Source organism: Galeopterus variegatus, unplaced genomic scaffold (assembly GCF_000696425.1).
Source record: "Galeopterus variegatus unplaced genomic scaffold, G_variegatus-3.0.2 Scaffold294, whole genome shotgun sequence".
In the NCBI taxonomy this organism is placed as follows: Eukaryota; Metazoa; Chordata; class Mammalia; order Dermoptera; family Cynocephalidae; genus Galeopterus; species Galeopterus variegatus.
The window spans coordinates 409,153-428,172 of NW_007726405.1; the positions used below are offsets into that span (position 1 = coordinate 409,153).

General features: G+C 40.6%; 1 protein-coding gene across 1 annotated transcript; it reads right to left on the reverse strand.

The window, feature by feature from the left end:
* Window positions 1–275: 275 nt before the first annotated feature.
* Window positions 276–18,133, reverse strand: IFNAR2 (interferon (alpha, beta and omega) receptor 2). Its single transcript, XM_008567122.1, has 8 exons — window positions 17,986–18,133; window positions 16,776–16,817; window positions 15,297–15,420; window positions 13,272–13,441; window positions 10,435–10,580; window positions 6,998–7,163; window positions 882–1,003; window positions 276–494 (listed from the first exon to the last, which is right to left on the reverse strand). The coding sequence occupies exons 1-8, from the start codon at window positions 18,038–18,040 to the stop codon at window positions 432–434; spliced, it is 888 nt and encodes a 295-aa protein (XP_008565344.1). The 5' UTR covers window positions 18,041–18,133; the 3' UTR covers window positions 276–431.
* Window positions 18,134–19,020: the final 887 nt, after the last annotated feature.

Genomic DNA, 19,020 nt, shown 5'->3' on the forward strand with positions numbered 1-19,020 from the left:
CTGTGATTTTTCTTTTTACCCATTGTTTATTTAGTAGAATGTTTAATTTCCACATATTTGTGAATTTTCTAAATTTCCTTTTGTTATTGTGGTCAGAGAGCATATTTTCTATGATCTTAGTATTTTAAAATATATTAAGACTTGTTTTGTGGCCAAAAATTTTTTAAAAATTCTTTTTTTGTGAGAATACAAAAAATATATATGTAAGATTAATACACTCAGTTGAGTAAAGGCTCTCAGCAGAAGCACAGAGAAGAAAAAAGACAAGCAAACAGTTGTTTTCACTAATAATGAAAGTAACACAAATGAAAACAACTACAGGGTAACCATTATACACACAATAATGAACAAAAGTAGTAAAAATGATTAATCAATGTCAGCGGAGCTTTGGAGAAATATGTACACCTACACATCATCACTGGCACTATAAATCAGTTCTTCAAAATCTTTTTATAAGATAAATCCACTTTGTGTATATGTTCCACTGAAGTAATCTAAAATAAAAAAGATAATCTATATAAAAATATCCATTGCACTATTCATAATGGCTAAAGAAACAAAATAAAAGAAAGGAAAAAAATGAAAAGGAAATCAACCCAAATATCCTATAGCTGGGAAATGATTAAGTGAAAAATGATACCTTAATAATAATGGAATTCTATGTGATCTTTATGAAAAACAGGTAGACAAAGTATAAAAAGGAAACATAGAATGCACTTATAACTGCAAAATATATACCTGTAGGGATGGAAAAGAACCCCAGTGATAAAACACATTGGTATTTTTAGAAAATGAGATTTTCTTCTGTGAAAATATTTGAGTATATAATAAAAATTCTTAAAATAAAAAATGAAGATAGAAAATTTTAAAAAACTACATACCAAGACTTTGGGTAAATTTTTTCTTAAGCATATATAACCAATCCACTTCAGTATTATTATGGTGCTTATGAAGACCGCTACTATCAAAAACACAGTAATTATTCCTCCTATTTTGGCAGATTCTGTTGAAGAAAATTAAATGCTTTATTTCAAAAGAAATCCAATAAACAAATACAGATGCAAATAAATGCACATTGGTCTGGTGTTAGAAGGTAATATCAAGGAAGCAAAAGTTTACAGAAATAGTTTTATATTGCTAAATACTAAAGAAGTGAGAGGAATCCAAGTGTGTATTTTTTAAACAATAAGATAGCTTTAGCTTTTAAAAGCAGGGCTGGCCCGGTGGCGCACTCGGTAGACTGCAGCGCTTGGGAGCGTGGCGGCGCTCCCACCGAGGGTTCGGATCCCATATAGAGACAGGTCCGCTCACTGGTTGAGCGCGGTGCGGGCGCGACACCAAGGGTTGCGATCCCATTACCGGTCACGAAAAAAGACAAAAAGGAAAAAATAAAAATAAAAAAAAAAAAGTAAAATTTCTTCCACGTTATGTTCTATAACTGGACTGTTCAAGTAGCCACTGACTGTGGCTGTTTAAATTTAAACAATCAAAATTAAGTAGAATTAAAAAGTTGATTTCTCAATCATATGAGCCACATCTCAAATGCTTGGTATGCACCACAGGCAGGAAGAAGGGGGAACAAGAATCTGTCTGGAAAAAACAACGAGGTCGTTCTGGGGCTGGACTTTGGCCATGCCAGGGCTCCAAATCAGGGCTCTGCAGAACTTGCCTTGTGCTAGTACAAGTTCCCCTTAGCTTCTTGTCAAAATTCCTTTTGCAAAACTTCAACTTTCTGATTGAAAATAGACTTTGTCCATAAGTCTGAATGGACTGAAAAGAAATTGGTAGTTATGTAACTTAGGCTCTCTTCAACTTCCAGAAAGACCTTTATTAATATTAATCTTGTAACTACAGCCTTAGGCAACATAGATACAGGAGGGGAAAAAGGAAATAAAAATGGATATGTACTTTAAATCTTTCAGAAGATTAAGGAATGAATAGAAAGAAACTCAGTAGGGATCCTTGCACTACTAGCACAGAATTCATGAACCCTCTCTCTGTCCCATCAAGACTGAATGAGTGATTGTCATATCAATGACAGTTCTAGAATCAGATCTAGCCACAGAGGCACACCTTTGTGATACACAATTCTTACATGTATAGAGTTTACATTTCTGAAAAGCATACTGTCAACCAAAATGATTTCATTAGTGAAGCAATGGCATCATACTGAGATTCTGACTCATGGACCCACACGGTTTTCTAGAGAATAGCTACAAAGGACCGTGTGTCATCTATTTAATAGGACATCCTACAAACCAAATTATGCAAATTGCAGTTAATATGCTAGAACAATACTGCTCAATTTGGGGTATTCTCATGAGTCTGAGACTTCTTAATGAGAACTTAAGTTTTTTGTTAGTTTTTACCTTGATGATAATCTAAAAAATACAAGTGTCTCTTGGGGTCATGACAAATTATGCATGCATACTATTTTTAAATATTTCTATTTGAAAATAGGAATCCTGGCAATGTTTCAACTCAGAAGGAGAAGTTGTAATTGGGTGTTACTGCTATTAATCAACCCATCTTGGGAAGGTAGACCAGGTTGTGCCTTCAAAATTTGGCCTTGGATGAACCTGTCTTTCTTTGGATTCACTGTTAAGACTTTTTAAGCAAAACATAAGAAACCTCACAAGCAGAGGGCTGAGCTGACCAATAAGGGCAGGTAATATCTGATTACTAGTATCTTTAATGAAAAAGAAAAAGAACGTTGTCAAAAGATTGATGATGATTAACATCAGTCTCTTGAGTTCCTCCCCTGCTTGCCCCTCTGGACCAGGCACCACCCCCCCTGCCACCTGGATTACTGTGATATCAGCCCAGCAGTTGCCTGGCTCCCATCTGGTGGCATCCAGATGCTCCTAAGTCAGATTGCGAGGAGCCAACCTGCCCAAAACCCTCTGAGGGGTCCTCATCTCTCAATGGCTTCTAAGGTCCTACACATCACCTAGGGTCCTCCACCTTTTTCGGACCTAAATTGTTACTATTCTTCCCTTGCTCAGTTCACTCCTGCCATACCATGTCAGGCATAACCCTGCCTCAGGCTTAAACTTGCTGGATCCTCCACATGGAACTCTCTCCCCTGATGTGTCTGCAGACTCACTCCTTCACCTCTTGTCTTCATTTCTATTACTACTGTAACAAATGACCACAAAGTTAGTGGCATAAAACAACACAAATATATTATTTAACAGTTTCTGGAGGTCAAAGGTCCAAAATCTGTTTCACTAGGATGAAAATCAAGGCATTGGCAGGACTGCCTTCCTTCTGGAGGCTTTAGGGGAAAAGCCATTTCCTTGCCTTTCCCAGCTTCTAGAGGCTGCTTGCATCCCTCAGCTCGTGGCCCCTTCCTTCATCCTTAAAGCCAGTGTTAACAGCATCTCTGAGCCTCTCCCTCTCTGACCTCTACTTCTGCTGTCACAGCTCCTTCTGTGACTCTGAGTCTCCTGCTTCCTTCCTTCCCTTATAAGGACCCTTGTGCTTACATTGGGCCCACCTGAATGACCCAGGATAATTTTCCCATCTCAAGATCCTTAATTTAATCACAACTGCAAATCACAACTTCCTTTTGCCATGGAAGGTAGCATGTTCATATATGCGGGTTAGGATGTAGACATCGTTGGGGAACCATTATTCTGATTACCACAGATCCCATGGGTGGTTACCCAGATGCTACTTTCTCAGAAAGGCCCTCTCTGGCTGTCTGTGGTGGGGGCTGCAGGTGTCCTGCCCATGTCCCCTTTACCAGTCAACATGTACCCCCCAGGGCTGCCATGCGTAATGGCTGATACATCTCAGAGCTGATCCTTCTCTAAGGAACTGCCCTTGGCCAAGGTGGGGCTGCCTCACCTGAAGGCTACACCACAATCACACCAGCAAAGCGACTGACCAACTGACTGACTTGAGGATACGGGTCATGCTCCAGAGAACACACTGGGATCAGACTCAAGTTAGGCTCAGTCAGAACACATGCTTGCCTAGTTAAATTCTCTCTCCCCATCCATCCCTATCTGTTCCCTCATTTCTCTTCTCCTGAGACCCCCTCCTCCTCACTAATAAATCATACTTGAACAAGAATTCCCATCCCAGGCTCTGCTTATAGGAACCAAGACACCACCCTATTTAAAATAGCGAGCCACCCCTCCACCTGACATTCCCCTAGTCTCCCTTCCTGCTCAATTTTTCTCCACAGTACTTACTGTCACTTAACGAACTATATATTTTATTTTCTTTATCTTGTTATTCTATCTCCTACTGCAAAGTCAGCTCCACGAGATCAAGAATTTTTATCTATTTTGTTCACTGCTATATCCAGAAGACAATCTGGCTCATAGTAGACCCCCAATAAATATTTGTCAGATACATGAATAGAGCCTTACTAAAAGAGCCAATCAATTAACTTAGGGCTTGACAAGGGGAAGGTGTTTCTCTAGATCTGTGGGCTAAAATCCTCCCATTATCAGTCTGTCCTGAGATTGCATGTGATGAAGTTTGGATGTTTTGTTCTCCCAGAACTCACGTGGAAATGTGATCCTCAATGTGGCAGTGTTGGAAACGGATTGAGTCATGGGGGTGGATCCCTCATGAATGGATTAATGCTCTCCCTAGGTGGGGGAAGTAATGAGTGAGTTCTTGCTCTACAAGATCCCGCGAGAGCTGGTTGTTTAAAAGACCCTGGCACCTCCTATCTTGCTCTCTTGCTTCCTCTCACCATGTGATCTGCTTGTACCCACCAGATGCCTGCCACTTTCCACCATGAGTAGAAGCAGCCTGAGGCCCATGCCAGATGCAGCTGTCCCAGAATTGTAAGCCAAATAAACCTCTGTTCTTTATAAGTTACCCAGTCTCAGGTACTTCTATTATAGTAACACAAAAACAGACTAATACAGTGTGTTTACTGCTGAGTCTCAGTGAGTTAATGCTGGTTGCAGCCTACACTTCAAAGACCCCTCGTCATCCAAACCTGTCTGGTTCCTGAGTTTGGTTAGTCGAGGATAGTTCAGATGTCAAATGGCTAGTGAGAGACACATTATCTGAACTTATTTAGTTCCTGACAAGAATCCAGACATCAAGTATTTGGACAGCTAGGGATACCTGTGCTTTAACTGTCTTGGATAATGATAAAAGAATGGAGGCTGACTTAATATGCAACATAATATGGTCACACCAGGTAAAGATGAAATGACCTGACAGCATGCTGTTGCATGAACAACATGGTTCCTGGCACAGAGCTTGAAGAACCTGTGGAATTTCCTGAGTGATAGGAATGTCTTTTGCTACTCATAATGAGCCCCTTTGGGGGACCATATCTGAATTTATGCTAATGAGGTGACTCTTTATATGTGGTCAGATAGCTTCAGGATGAGGGCTGGTCACTAGAAAAACCAACCACATGATCAGATGGTTGAAACTTCCAGCCCCACCTCCTGACCTCCAGGAAGGGGAGAGGAGCTGGAGACTGAGCCCAACCCTGTTGTCAATCATTTAATCAATCACATTTTCATAATAAAATACAATAAAAACTGCTAAGGCTTGGGAGCTTCCAGTTTGGTGAATGTTTCAATGTACTGGGAGGGTGGTACACACCTTGACTACACAGTGACAGAAGATCCTGAGTTTGGGACCCTTCCAGTCCCTGTTCTATATACCACTTCATTCGGCTGCTCATTTATATCCTTTATAATAAAATGGTAATCACAAATATAGCACTTTCCTGAGTTTTGTGAGTCATTTTAGCCAATTATTGAACCTGAGGGGAGGTCGTGGGAACTGAATTTGTAGCCAAGTTGGATAGAAGTGTGGGTAGCCTAGGGACCCCAAACTTGCTGCTGGCATCTGAAGTGGGGGCAGTCTTGTGGGACTGAGAACTTAACCTGTAGGGCCTGTGGTAACTTCGGGTATTTGGTGTCTGAAATGAACTGAATTGTTGGACATCTAATTAGTGTCACAGAATTGGTATTGGAACATAAATATGTAAATTTATTTTGGGTTTATATTTTTGTAAGAGCTATAGGCATAGAGGATCTGTATGCAGTTTTAGGTTGCTTGTATTTAATTGATGTTATAAAAGTAACTTAAGCTAAAGGTTTGAGATACTTTTTCCTTTAAAATCAGTCTGCGCATCATTCAGTCTTGAGGAACACTAGAGAATAAAATCACACTACCCCGTACTTGTAGCTAACATCGAGTGCTTTTATGTGCTAGACACTGTTTAGTGTAGCTCACTAAATTCACAAATAACCATATCACTTAAAGTCATTTCCTTATAAATCCTACTCGGGTAAATCAGAACATTAAAGAAACTTCCATGGTGGTTGGGAAATTTAGAAGGGTTTCTTTGAGGGAGCTTTTCATAGATTTTCACTACTGGTAAAACAGTTGGAGACCTAGCTACTTCCTGAGAAAATAATCAGCAGGAAGTTTCCTAAGCTTGATTGTTCTCACTGCACATTTCTCCACACAGAGGAAGGTTCTGCATCACACTGTTTACTGTTCTGATGGCTTTGCATCAGAAGGCCTTTCGGCTTTCATTAGTGACCATCTCATCCACACTAGCAAGCTTCCCTCACATCTATGAGGCGCAGCCCATGCTCCTGCCAGTCAAGCCACTTCTATGAACCACATCCAACCTCACCGCATCCATTTTCCCCCCTCTGATGTCTCAGAACGCAGGTGCTTTAAGCAACTCTGCATCTGCCAGCATTGGGCTGAACAATGACCAAGCAAAGGGCACTGAATTTAATCCCGACTCCATGTAATAAAAGCGTTTCAACTTCTAGATTTTTGACCTTATGAAGGTAGATATCTGAGTGTCCCTGTGGAATGACAACATAAAAATGACTCTACCAGAGAACAGAGACTGACCAACAAAAAATCTCTCTGTGATGTGCCTTTATTGGAAGAAAAACCTTTAATTCCCCATGAATTTTAGATTCTCTTCTTTAAATAGGCTTTCCCTCAGAGTAAAAACATAAATTTCCAAAAACGAACATACCTGAGTCCTGGCCAGGTTGAAGGAAGGTGCATTTTAAGGGAGATTTTTCTGTTTCCAAAACGTAAGGCTCAAAATAAACAGATACACAGTAGTTTGTGTTTGGAAGTAACTGGTCAATGACATAGTTGAAATCTCCACTTACGTTTTCAGTTATTTGGGGTTTGTGCTGTAAAAATAAGCAAAAAACCAATAAGACTTTGAGTATGAAATTAGTCAGGCCCTAAAAACTTCTTTGGGGATGTGTCTTCAAATCTTAAATAGGGTTAGAAATGTCATAGGTTTGGCAAGAAAAAAGATTTATAAGTCACTAGGGTAAGCAATTTGTCACAAAACCACATGTGTCTGTATTTATACACATGCACACACACATACTTTAAAACTACGAAATCTAGCCTAGCAACTTCATTTTACAAATGAGGAGAAAAAGCCCCAAAGAGAAATAAGGGTCTTTGTGATGTCATTTTTACAAGATTATCTTATCTCTTTGACAATGTGTTTATTTCACACTTGAGAAAGTGCTTTCATACATATTAACTCATTTTGACTTTCAAAACAGTCTGCGAAGTAGGCATTATCTCCATTCTACAGATGAGGAATCGGCAGCAAAGTAACTTCTCCAACGTCACACAACTTGTCTGTGGCAGAACTGAGGCTGATGTCTAGTTTTTTGTCTTCTCCCTTAAAACCCCTTGCCTCTCCTTTCCCATGTAGTTCTATTTCATTTTGGAATTAAAAAGATAATATGAAGTTTCTTTCAAGAATAACAACTTCTTTATCCTGTTTTACAGTTTTCAAAATACATTCTTATTAGCAGTTTTATAAATTAGGATTTCTAACAGTTCAAATACAGCCTTCTGTAACAATGTTTTTCTGCAAGTTTCTGTTTGGAAGGAAGGGAGGCTATTGAAAAAATAAATATACAACCCAACAAACTAAAAGCTCGTGCATGGCAAATAAGTAAAGAAGAAGAATAGGGGACAGGAGCAGACACTTTATCAGGACCGGAGGGCTCCTGCTTCGCGGTAGATGACCACAATGTGGCTGAGGGCCAGATGCCTGGGCTCCACCCTTGGCATGGCCATTGAGCGATCTCTAGCACGTCAGCAACGCTTGCTTCCTATTCTATGGAGCAAGCAGGAGCTCCCACCATGCATTGCATCTGCACTGCACCCTCCACTTCTGCCCAGAGCTGGGCATGCACAGTCATTGCTCCCAGCCAAGGCCATCCCTTTCCTGTGCTTTCAAAACACTGTCTACTCTCATCTACTGTAGGCCATCAATCCAACAATACCCCCTGGAACATTCCATCTGCGCATGAACATGCCATAATTTCTGCCATCTTAAAATGGCCTCTCCTGACCCCGTCTTCCCCTCCTGCCACGTCTATAAACCCCTCCTTCCTTTTATAGAAAAACTCCTTTTAAGAATGAACTCTCCTCACTGTCTCCAATTTTTCTCCTGCCTCTCTTTCTTCAGTCCACTCCAACCAGGCCTTTGCCCCATGACTCCACCAAAACTACTCTTATCCAGGGCACACAATGACCACCACATTGCTAAACCCAATCCTCCACTCATACTCCTCAACTGCCTTGTCCTGTGTGTAGCATTTGACTTGGCACATCACTCTCTCCTGGAAATTTCTTCTCTCAGCTCCCAGGACATCACTCTCAACTGTTTCTCTTCCTAGAATGCTGGCTGCTCCCTCTTGTCTATTTTCCCGTTTTTTCCTCATTTGCTACATCTCTAAATTTTGGAATGTTCCAGGGCTCTGTCTTTGGACATCTTCTCTCCTCTCTGAGTGTCCACTCCCAGGTGATCTTATCTGGTCTCAGACATTCAATATTTGTACACCAGTGACTCCCTAGGACGTCTCCCTACCTGGGAGCTCTCCCCTGGATTCCATGCTCGGTACATCCAGCTCCTACCTAGCATCTCCCAGATGCCTTTCAAGCACGTTAAATTTAACATGTGCAAAACTGAGCTATTCATATCCAACCCCCACCTGCTTCATCCATAATCTTCCCCATTTTAATTAACAGCAAATGCATATCCAATCTATCTGAAAATACTGCTGGCTCCACTTGCAAAATACATGCACAATTTGATCTCTTCCTACTAGCCCACCATTGCCAAGTGGTCTGAGCCGCCACTGTCTGTTGCCTGGATTATACCAAAACCTCTTTTTTTCCTTGATTTAATTTAAAGAATAATTTTCTTTAATGAAGAAGTTGCCTATTAACTATAGTTTTCCTCTTACAGTGTTTTCAGTATCCTAATAAGCACACCTCTCTTATTTTAGTAATAATAATCTAAAACACAGTAATCCATGGATTGAACATAAATGAGACATGATCAAAACGGGCTATTTAATGACTCTTAATATAGTCCCTGAGCCACATAAACTTATTTTCCCCGTTATTTCTGCTCCCTTTTACTTGAGTGTTGATTATAATCTATGTGGACATTAAAGGAAAAATGGCAATAATCATATATAATTTGTTACTGCCTAGTAAGTGATTACCATCCTAACAGTTTCCTAACTGGTCTCCCAATTCCACCTTTGCCTGCTCTGGTCTCTTCTTAACACACCAGCCAAGATGCCCTGTTAAACCTTGGGCCCGCCAGCAGCTTCTACTGGACTCAGAAGACTCAGACCCACAGAGCTCTACAACATCAGCCCCATTACCCCTCTGACCTCAACTCTGCCATCCCCCTCCCTCGGTCACTTTATTCCAGCCACCTCTCCTTTGCTGTTTCTCAAATCCACTGGACCCATTCCAGCCTCAAGGCCTTTGTACCTCCTCTGCCCTGATATCTTGTAGGCTGGTCTTACTTGCAAGTGTTTTATAATTGGCAAAAGGCTCTGCAAATGTAAGCTGCTGTTACAGCAGGGCCCACTGGTGAGCGCTGTTTGTCCATTTCCACTTATTCTAGCATTCTGAGGGATAAAGACAACAGCAGTTGAAGGTTCAGGTCTATCTGATACCAGGACACCCAGAGGTTACTGACATTCAATTAGGTCCTTTGAAGAAATCAGGAGGGGACAGAACTGCTGAAAAGAGCCACTTCCCTAACTGTGTGTGAGGCTGCAGAGGCAGAGACAGATGCTTTTCAGGTGTGGCTCAGCTAAACCATCCTCTCAGAGAAATCTCACCCTGGCCTGCTGAAACGTGGCTGCTCTCCTGTCTACACCACACATCTCTCTCTCTTCTGTGTCTCTTGGGGTTGTGCATGTGGCTTATTCTTTTAAAGAAGGCTGAGCTGCGGGGTTAGATCAACATATTTTCACAATCAATGAACTATAAGACTTCTTTCCTAAAGTCACCAGACTTGTTAGTTTTAATCATTCAACTACAAATTTCTTTTGGTAAAAGAGAGTCAAGTGTATCCATTGCCAACTCAGAACTGTTTTTATGCTAACACTAGAGACCACTTACCTTCTTAACAAGCCTCTCTGACTGTTCTTCAATGACAAGTGATAAAAAAAACTGTAATTCTTCCCTAAGGATCACTGGAAATTTCACTATCACATTTATGTGGTCTGTAAAACCAACAATCTCAAAGTCTGGTGGTTCAAGAGACACTGTGTAGGAAACAAAGTCAGAAACAAGTTCCGATGTCAGTTAATGATCACATAGCAATAACACCTCCAATTGTCATCATATAATCTTACTTCTTTTAAAGACAGCTATTTTCCTTTTAGTCTGCCTAAGATCCTAGTTGCAGCATGGATTGTTTTTATTTTATTGGTAAAAAACTGAGAATAATAAAAGTGAAGTGATTTGTTTAACATTACCACAGGAAGTCAAGGACAGATTCTGGAATGAAAGTCAGTAACTCTCCCAACTTTCAGGCTGTATTCTAAACACAAAATTAAAAATGATTTCATCTTAAAATAATAATACATAATCATTGTAGAAGTATCAGAAAATACAGATGGGCAATTGTCTCTGGATGTGGTTAACCATTTTTTGTCTATGTCATTTGTGTAAATATATACATACGAGGGTACTTCAAAAAGTTCATGGAAAGATTCATATTATCTTTTAATTCCATTTTTCCATGAGTTTTTGGAAGTATACACATATATAAACTAAAGTAGTGTGTGTGCATGTGTGTGTATATGTATATATAAACTAAAAGGAAATCATTCTAACCCACATTGTTTTGCATGTTATAATTTTTACTTAACTATAGTTCATAAGCATATTAATATATATATATCTGCAGCAAGGGCTGGCAAACTATGACCCATGGGTTGTGGACTTTTGTACAACCTGCAAATTTAAAATGGCTTTTATTTTTTAAAGGGTTGTTAAAAAAGAAAAAGAAGTAAAATGTGACAGAGACCACAATGGCCCACAAAATCTAAAATGTTTCTTCTTTGGCCTTTTACAGAAAGTCTGCCAATCCCTGATTTACATCACAATTTTTTATGGCTAATTCCATTTCACTAAGTGGCTGTACCATGATTCACTAGTTCACTGTTTTGAACACGTAGATAGTCTCTAATTTTTCTGAATAGAATCAATGTATCATTGAGTATTCTTGGGTCTAAATCTGCATTTTTCTTAAGAATTTCTTTAGGACAAATTACTAAAGAGGAATTCTGGATTAGAGGAGGCACGTGTTAAGGTTGTTTTTTTTTTTTTTATCTTTTTGTCTTTTTTCATGACCGGTAATGGGATTGCAACCCTCAGTGTCGTGCCCGCACCACACTCAACCAGTGAGCGGACCGATCTTTATATGGGATCCGAACCCAGCGGGAACCGGTCTGTATGTGGGATCCGACCCCTCGGCGGGAGTGCTGCCGCACTCCCAAGCGCCGCACTCTACTGAGTGCACCATCGGGCCGGCCCGTGTTAAGGTTTTTAATACATACTGCCAAATACCTTCAGAAAGACTGTGCCAAAGCATAATCTTTGTATTCCCTCTAAACTTGGGTCATCTATGTATTTTTTCATATTTATCATTCTAGTCATGAAAAATATCTCATTATTACTTTAATGTGCATTCTTTAATTAACCAAATACCACGATCTGTAACTTGTGCTTTTCATTCTTTTCTATGTGTGCACACACAGATCTGTCTGTTTATACACATGTGTAAACATGCAAACAATTCCAGCAAGTCTCATATCTCAATTGTTTGCCACAGTCATCTCAATCGTTTGCCACTCAGTCATCACTATCGCTTTACTAAGCCGGTATGTGTGCACTCCCACAAAGCCTGTAACAGGGAGCTGAAACCAAATTGTTTTCTTGGAAACCATGCTGTAAACTGAGAAACTGAAAAAGTAACAGGGCTGAGGCTGTTAATGCAAGTACCTTAGGGAGCTGGCTCCAGTCCCAGGGAAAGAAAGAAGGGGCAGGCTCACTTTTAGGCTCCAGTCTTGTCCTCTGAGCTTTGGGTCCCAGGGGCACACACACCAGGGTGTTCACATGTTCAAGAGCTATTGCGTTACAATCTGGAGGTACAGTTGCTGTGTTAAGTAAAACACTGGCCCAAAGAGCTGTACCAGCTTAGATACAAGCTACTTGTACCCAGCTTCCCACTTCATGACAGGCTGTGAAACAAAAATAGCAGCTACAACTGCCTCAATGCCTACTTAATACAGTCATTGAGTAGTCACTTGCAAAGTACAGATTGTTGTTCCACTTTTCAGATAAAAAACTGAGGCTCAAGGGCCGGCCTGTGGCTCACTTGGGAGAGTGTGCTGCTGATAACACCAAGGCCGTGGGTTTGGATCCCTATATAGGGATGGCCGGTTAGCTCACTTGGGAGAGTGTGCTGCTGATAACACCAAGGCCGTGGGTTTGGATCCCTATATAGGGATGGCCGGTTAGCTCACTTGGGAGAGTGTGCTGCTGATAACACCAAGGCCGTGGGTTTGGATCCCTATATAGGGATGGCCGGTTAGCTCACTTGGGAGAGTGTGCTGCTGATAACACCAAGGCCGTGGGTTTGGATCCCTATATAGGGATGGCCGGTTAGCTCACTTGGGAGAGCGTGGTGCTGACAACACCAAGTCAGGGTTAAGATCCCCTTACCGGTCATCTTTAAAAAAAAAACAAAACAAAAAAAACCCCAAAACCCCCTGTTGCTCAGAGAAGCAAAGTAACTAGTCCACAGTTACAGAGCAAGGAAGGAGCAGGACCAGGAGGTGAGATCAGCCCAGAGTCTAAAGTACTTTTACTGGCCTCCCTATCTCATGGCAGAGCAAACAGTGGCAGCCTTGACAAAAAGGACAAAGTCGAGAAACAAGCAGACTCACTGTCCACAGCCAGATGGAAACTGTGGCTGCAAGAGACCACCGCTGTGTTCCCTCTGAATCCTATGAGTCTGGTGATGTAGGTCTCGCTTATGTATTCCCACTCATCTGTTAGGTCACAAAATGATCTCGTGATATTTGCACAGTTGTCAACAATCTTCATATCTTCAGGTCTACTTTGGAAAGAAAAGAAATGGAAAAGGGAAAACTTTACCATGTATGTAATGAGAATCTGTTTTCGGTACACCTCACTTCCTCATTTTCTTTAGGTTTCTGCTCAGATATCACTGTATCAAATCATCTTCCCTGACCACTTTATTTAAAATGGAACACCTTACACCCTCCTCACCCCTGCACTCTCAGTCCTTCTTACCCTCCTTTATTTTTCTTCATGGGATTTACCTCCACCTGCCACATTATATCTTTATTTGTTTATTGATTTTCCAGCCTACTTTTGGAATGTTTGCTCTGACAGGGCAGTGACTTTGGCTCATGGTTGGACCCCCTGGCATATAGTAGGTGCTCAGTAAATTTTTGCTAGATGAATGAATGAATGAAACTTAGGCTTCCATGGTAGAGGCCCCAGATCTCCCTCTCCCTACAGGACAATCATGAATGCCTTTCCCCTCTCTGGCGGAAGACTACACAGTCCAGTCCTAAGTCAGCCCTGTGCTATTTTACAGACAACATAGACATTTAATCTACCAAGCTTCAGAAAGGCAGGTGAGTTAAACACGTGACTGCTCAATGCAGAGACACTTTAAGACTTTAGCAGGCACCAAAGGGAAACTCACAAGAGGTTCTCCACTGGTTCACACAACAGCAACAGCAACAAAAGGGCATTCCAAGGGGCAGCTGGGTCAAAGCAGTGACTTAGGAAAGTGATTGTTAAATGTGGGAAGAAGAGAGCCAAAGCAGGTTCCATTCATTATGCAATTAATCCTTGTAGCAACCCCTAAGTGGAGGCATTAACTCAGAAAGGCTGAGCTCTCCGCCAAGTGTCAAGCTGGTTAGTGACCAAACCAGACTTTGGACCCAGGCCTGTCCTAGACTGGGCCAGGTAGCTTTCTGATGTCCTACCAGAATAAAGAAAAGTGAACCATCAATACGATCAACAGACTTTTGGGCTCCTGGCCTCAGAAAATATAGGTCTTTTAAACATTCAGACTGACTGAACTAGAGAAATCATTATAAAACCATACTCAATCACTATTTTTCTCAAGAGGCTTTGACCTATAGAAATTGGCTTTAATTATAAACACAGGCTTTGTCAAAAATAGCTTTGGATTATTAAAGTATTCAATTTAATTTAAAAATAGATGAGTACTTTGTTTAAGGCCTTTATTTATTTGTTTATTTTATTTTATCAATACACAATGTAGTTGATTTTCATGTCCCTTTACCGATTCCTCCCTCCCCTCTCCCTCTCCCCCCCACCCATCAATATCATATCTGTTAACTTGTCTTAACAAGTTCAAGGAATTGTGATTGTTGCGTCTTCTTCCCTGCCCCCACCCCCATTTGTTTGTGTATTTATTTATTTATTTTTAGCTCCCACAAATAAGTGAGAACATGTGGTATTTCTCTTTCTGTGCTTGACTTATTTCACTTAATATAATTTTTTTCTGTTTAAGGCCTTTTAAGGGTCTCAATAAAAAAAGAAAGAAAAAAAAAAGAGAGAGAGAGAATATAAGATCCCTCTTCCCCCACTTCCTTTATTTTTTTTATTATTTTTATTTATTTATTTATTTATTTTTCCTTTTTGTTTTTTTTCGTGACCGGCAACGGATTGCAACCCTCAGTGTTGCGCCCGTACCGGCAACGGGATCGCAACCCTCGGTGTTGCGCCTGCACCTCGCTCAGCCAGTGAGCGGCCGGTCTGTATGTGGGATCCGAACCCTTGGCGGGAGTGTCGCCGCGCTCCCAAGCGGCGCACTGTAGCAGTGTGCCACCGGGCCGGCCCCCCCCACTTCCTTTATATAGAAGTATAATATATTTAGCAAGAGAAAAACAAAATGTCAAACCAACCTCATGACTGTGTACCATAATGTATAGTGAGTTGGTACAGTGGAATGGTTTCTCAGTTCCCATGACAAGATTGACCGGAAATTTCGTAATGTCATATTTAAAATGCAAGGTTCAACTGAAAAATCTAAAGAGAACAGGAGGGGGAAAAAAAAGAATTAAAATTTGGAACCCAAGGTTGTATTCTGGCCACTATCCAATCTGTCCCTTGGGATCTAAGGCCCAGAGGGATCTAGGGCCCAGAGAAGCTCTCTGGAGAGCCCTGGGGTCTTAGAAACACAGGAAATCTTCCAGACATGGGAAATGAACTAATGCAGTCAATTAATGAGATACACACATTGTTAGGCAGGCAAGTTTGGGAAACAGGAACTCAGCATTGCATAAACAGAATTTGGACAGAGGACTTCTCCAATTATCATTGAGTCTACATGGCTCATTAGACCAAAATAGTCCAGGTTACTGTGGGCCACAGGGAGTGCTTCCCCTCCTCCTCCCCCATGCAGCCTCCCTGCCCACCCCATTCTGCCAATTCAGCTTGCAACTCCTCCATGAAGTTCTCCGTAAGCTGCTCAGCCTGCTGTAGGCTTTCCTTTCTCTGGATTCTTCACTGCACTTACTCTCCCCTTCACCAAGAGGAGGGGATACAATGTGTGCTCAGACTGGCCCTTTCTAAGCATTTAAGCCCCACAACAATGCTGAAGTAGGTACTATTAATAGATCCATTTTACAGACCGTGAAACTAAGTTATACAATGTTACACAGTTGGGAAGTGGCAGTGGCAAGTGAGACTCTGAAGCTACACTTGTCAAATCCTGCATTATATGGTTACGTTTCGTTTTTTTTTTTTTTTTTAAGATGACCTGGTAAGGGGATCTTAACCCTTGACTTTGTGTTATCAGCACCACGCTCTCCCAAGTGAGCAACGTTGCTGGCCCTATATGGTTATGTTTCTAAAGATCACCCAAGTTTCCTGTGGTTAGGACCAAGGCCTTTGCTTCTTGGTTGCCAACTCTTCATGCCCCAATGCTTATTACAAGGCTGGGCACATATTTAATGCTTAATGAAGTTTTGTGGACAGATTTATATATGTAGATAAGAAGTTCAGTTAAAAAAGTGTTATCATTTTATCTGAAACCAACAGGTGGAAGAATATAAATAAAGAGAAATTATGTCTGGATCATATTTTGTTTGGCATAGCCTGTGTTTCTTCATTCTTCTATTACTGAGAATAGTAAGCATTTGAATATTATTTCAATGGGTTTTTAAATCATCCTTGACTTAATTTCTTATAACAATTTTGTGTGGCAAACGTGAAAACCAAAGCTAGCTAATTTTAGCTGCTTTTACAGAGAAAGGATTCTAATGAAATAGGCAACTGGGCTGAGATCAGAAATCAAATTTCCCATATTTTATACTTCTGAATCGACACTCCAATCCTTTGACCTTTAGAAAAAATTTAGTCAAGCCAAGAAAATCTCTTACCAGTCAAAGCAGGTGAAATACCAAAAACTAGGCTGATGTACACTAGGAGGAAGAAAAACACATTAGAGAAGCAAGAAAGTTTTCTCTGGGCTCAACTTATAATTATCACTCTAAGTCTGGGATTCTTTTACACACATGTATTAAAATTGGATTGATATTTTCTTGTGCTAAAAAATAAAATATAAAGCTCAAGTAAATGGCTCTTAGTCGACACTGGTCCCACCAGCACATCATCCAAGAATTATGTCCTGAGTGGGAATGGATCCAAAAATAAGACCCACTTGGGAGCTGACACTAACAACAAGGGTTGGGCTGGTTGAAGAAGTGTCCTTAGAAAGAGTTATCTATCTGGAAATATTCTCGGAATATGAAAAAGTGCATTGCTAATTAATAAACTTTAAAGGTAAAGATATTTACCATGGGTGGTAGAGGAAGAAAGGGTGTTTGTGATTGGGATTGGTGAGCCTCATCCGCTCGGGGTAGGTGCAGATATGTGGGAGCATTTGTTTGCTGGGTGTCACAATGACTTTAGGGGGTTACTGACATTTTTATAGATGGAGACCAAGGATTCTATACATCATCCAGTGCATGGATGGTCCTTTGCCGAGAGAACTGTCTCACTCATGGATCCCCTACTGATAAACTATGGAACAGATGACACAGTGGTAGTGAAATAGAATCAAGACAAAGGTAGTGAAAAGGCATAAATGAATAGGAATGTGGAGAAAAATCAATAGCAAATGAAGTGCAGAAACCAAAGTTCAGGGATGACTTTTCAGTCTGATGGATGTGGTAGGAGATAGGGGGTTTGGTCTCTTCCTAAATACAGGAGTAGGGTGATAATTCGACCCTGGATTAGAATGAGAGTATTAAGTCACTCTTCATCCTGTACCAGCTTGCTGCCCCTCCCAAAAGAGAAATCTCTCTTCAAATTATACATGAAAATATTCCCCATCATTACTGAGCCTTATGTCACTCTTGTTTATTGGTTTATTTTCCTAAAATCAGCAGTTAGGGCAGAAATCCACATTGAATCTAAACCACAAGCACAGGCTTCCTATCTACTTTCTGTTTAACTCCTGACATTGGGCAGGCTGATACTGGGTCCTCCAGTCAGGGAAATCAGTTTGCTGCTCTCCAACAGGGATTTTGCTGATGATAACATCACAGGCTTGCTCCTACAAGATCTAGGGTAAAAAGTGTCACTTACCCATGAGAAACAAATTAAATGATCTGATTGCTGCAGCATTCTGACTCAAAAGCATCTTTGCTATTATTTTTAAGTCCTTTCTTTACTTTCACATCTGAAAGAAAATCAACATTAGGTGATCAAAATCCTGAAGTGTCTAATTAAATTACAAGGATGAAAATAGGGGCAAAGACAAAACAGTGAAAGACCAGCAAGAAATAGCAAAATTCCTGGCTCCAGACTTCATCTGCCCTCTCAGGAGAGAGACCATTTACCCATTTACTCAAGCAGCCTGGTCTTCATTTCTGGGACCAATCCTCTCCCTAGTCAGGGAAAAATTTTAAATTCTGGTTCAAAAATTTTAAACATACAGCATTGGGGAAATGCAAATCAAAACCACATTAAAATGCCATCTCACCACAGTTAGTTATCATCAAAAAGATGGAGAACAACAAATGCTGGAGAGGATGTGGAGAAAAGGGAACCCTCCTACACTGTTGGTGGGACTATAAATTGGTGCAGTCATTATAAAAAATGGTATGGAGATTTCTTAAACAACTTCAGATAGAACTGCCACACGATCTGGCAATTCCACTGCTGGGTATATATCCAAAAGAATGGAAATCATCATGTTGAAGAGATACCTCCAACCTCATGTTTATCACAGCTCTATTTACAATAGCCAACAGTTGGAACCAACCTAAATGTCCATTATCAGACAACTGGATAAGGCGAATGTGGAATATATACACAATGGAATGTTACTCAGCTATAAAAAGAATGAAATATTACCATTCACAGCAACATGGAAGAACTTAGAGAAAATCACGTTAAGTGAAATAAGCCAGGCACAGAAAGAGAAATACCATATATTCTCACTCATAAGTGGGAGCTAAAATAATAAACATATAAATAAAAGATAGAAAGATACAACATTCACAATAACACATTGAACTTTCAAAAGGACAACTGACGTTACTAGAAGTGGGAAGGGAGAGGGGAGGGAGGAATAGGTAAAGGGCCATGAATAGCAATGACTCGTGTATATTATTGAAT